Source organism: Engraulis encrasicolus, chromosome 19, assembly GCF_034702125.1.
Source record: "Engraulis encrasicolus isolate BLACKSEA-1 chromosome 19, IST_EnEncr_1.0, whole genome shotgun sequence".
NCBI lineage: Eukaryota > Metazoa > Chordata > Actinopteri > Clupeiformes > Engraulidae > Engraulis > Engraulis encrasicolus.
The window spans coordinates 38,168,740-38,171,239 of NC_085875.1; the positions used below are offsets into that span (position 1 = coordinate 38,168,740).

The 2,500-nt window shown below is 43.6% G+C and overlaps 1 protein-coding gene across 1 annotated transcript in view; it reads left to right on the plus strand.

The window, feature by feature from the left end:
• trim9 (tripartite motif containing 9) overlaps positions 1-2,500 on the plus strand; it is a 75,451-nt gene that overhangs the window by 63,314 nt on the left and 9,637 nt on the right. The window contains exon 7 of the mRNA XM_063224209.1: positions 949-1,087. Within this exon, the coding sequence (XP_063080279.1) occupies positions 949-1,087 (139 nt within the window). The remainder of the gene's footprint in view (positions 1-948; positions 1,088-2,500) is intronic.

The window sequence follows — 2,500 nt, forward strand, 5'->3', positions numbered from 1 at the left end:
AGGAAATGTTTTAATTTTTACATTTCAATGAGACGTGACCCTTAGTGTTAAGTCAAATCAAAGCTAATGTCTAACATTAAAATGTCTAAAAATAATTGCCATTTTATAAAAGATGTAGCTAATGTAATACTCGCAAAAACTTCAAACAGCTTCAAAGAAGTTTAAACATCATTCAAGTAATTTACGCAACACACTGGAGTGAATGGTTCCTGTGTTTCCAATGCTAATGCAATATAACGAAATTTAACTTTGACTAAAAGACTGATGAGAACGACTTACTCTGCACTTTCATTTGAATTAGGAATGTTTCACCTGCAATAAAACGTATTCTTACACAGCAAGTGGAATTAGTAATGATAAAAAATAATTTATTGAAAAAGACTGGTATGCTGTTAGGCTCTGGCCATTTTCAGACACAGAGCATTGGAGGAGAATGAAGTGGGTGCTCAGTGTTCTCTGAGAAGCCATTTAGCTGTAATTGGTGTCCAGTCAGGGGAAAGTAATAAAGAAGGCCTTTGAAAGAAGTCCTGGCAGTTTTATGGAGGTCTGAGTCAGTCTGGTTCGGTTGTAAGGGAGAGGGAACCGAGTTTGTTGGCTTCTGCTGTTTAGTTTGGCCAATCCATCAGAGACAAACGGGCAGACGAGAGAGACACAGATGAGTATTTATCTGCTTGGGCTAACAGAGAGAGACTAATTTGTGTGTGTGTGCGTGTACGTATGCGTGTGCGTGTGCGTGTGCGTGTGCGTGTGCGTGCGTGTGTGTGTGTGTGTGTGTGTGTGCTTGCGTGTGCGTGTGCGTGTGCGCGTGCGTGTGTCTGTGTCTGTGTCTGTGTCTGTGTCTGTCTGTCTGCCTGCCTGCCTGCCTGGTTGTCTGTGCGTGCATGTGTGTGTGTGTGTGTGTGTGTGTGTGTGTGTGTGTGTGTGTGTGTGTGTGTGTGTGATTTTCAGGAAGTGTATGTGGGCACAGAGACCATCTGCACGGTGGACGGCCTCCACTTCAACAGCACCTACAAGTCCCGCGTCAAGGCCTACAACAGCAGCGGGGTGGGACAGTACAGCAAGACCCTCATCATGCAGACCTCAGAGAGTAAGAGGACACACTGTTACACCCACACACACACACACACACACACACACACACACACACACACACACACACACACACACACACACACACACACACACACACACACACACACACACACACACACACACACACACACACACACACAGTCAGTCACTCACACTTAGACATATTCAGGAAACAATCGCACACACAAATTCATGCCACACTTACTTAAACTAAATTCAGACACACATACACACAAGGCGCACATACACAGTCATCAGACCTGTAACATTCACAAAAAACCCACAAAACATTCATATGCGCTTCACAGAGTCACACACATTATCCTGTACATCCCTAGATTCAGCATTCAGCAAACACGCTTCCACGTTTCATTGACCTATAACCCTTCAGTTGCCTTACACACAGATATATAATTTGCAAACGTTGTGCATTATGTATGCTTGCTTCTCCATTGACTGCTAGCACTGCTGTTCCACAGGGAAGCTGGAGATTTTTGCAGTTGGCCCTTGTTATAATGCTTTGTCGAACGCAGGACTGCAACCACTCAACGCTCCCTTTAGAAAAGAGGGTAGCCCAAGCAAGCACAATGCCTGAGTTTATGCACTAAATACATATACAGTATATACTAGCCTGGGAAATCCCATGCTGCTTTGCACAATCGCTCCGATCTGAAAGACAGCATGGAGTCTACCCTCAGTGATGGTACCAGATCATGGTCCCTGTCTCTCTCCAATCGGAGAGCAGGGAGGCGTGGAAAACTGTGACGACTGCAATTTATTTGAATAGATATAGCTGGCACAATTGGGTATGACTACGTATGCCAAATGATACACATTCGTAAGGCCCAATAAACAGCCGTTGTCGATCGTAAACCACCCACCCCCTACGGTATTTACAGTAGGTAGGTCTCCAGACCTTGACTTGTGATTAGGTCTTGTAATAACCAGGTAATATACAGTACAAGTATATTTCGATTTTGCAGCATTGTCTGCATGTATCTTTTAACATACTGTAGACTGTACCTAATATTGTTCAGACATGCAAAATGAAATCTGTGCTCACAAAAAGCATATTAAGTGTAACCACGGCTAATGATCATCAGCTTTGGTAAAGAACAACCAAACAATCAATCAATCAATCAACAAATCAATCAATCAATCAATCAATCAACAAATCAATCAATAATATATATATATAAATGCATCATGTCAATTGATGAGCTAGAGTTGATAATATTTCTCTTGTCTGGTTGCCACTGCCCTGCCTCGTCTCTGAAGCTGCTCCACTGGCTTCTGCTGCTGCCTCTGCTATTCGTTTTATAAGCTTCAAGGGCATGGACTTTTTTGCAGTGTGCCCTACTGCCACTTGGGCCTGCGGGCCCCCTGAGTGCTTCAGATTTGAGATGTC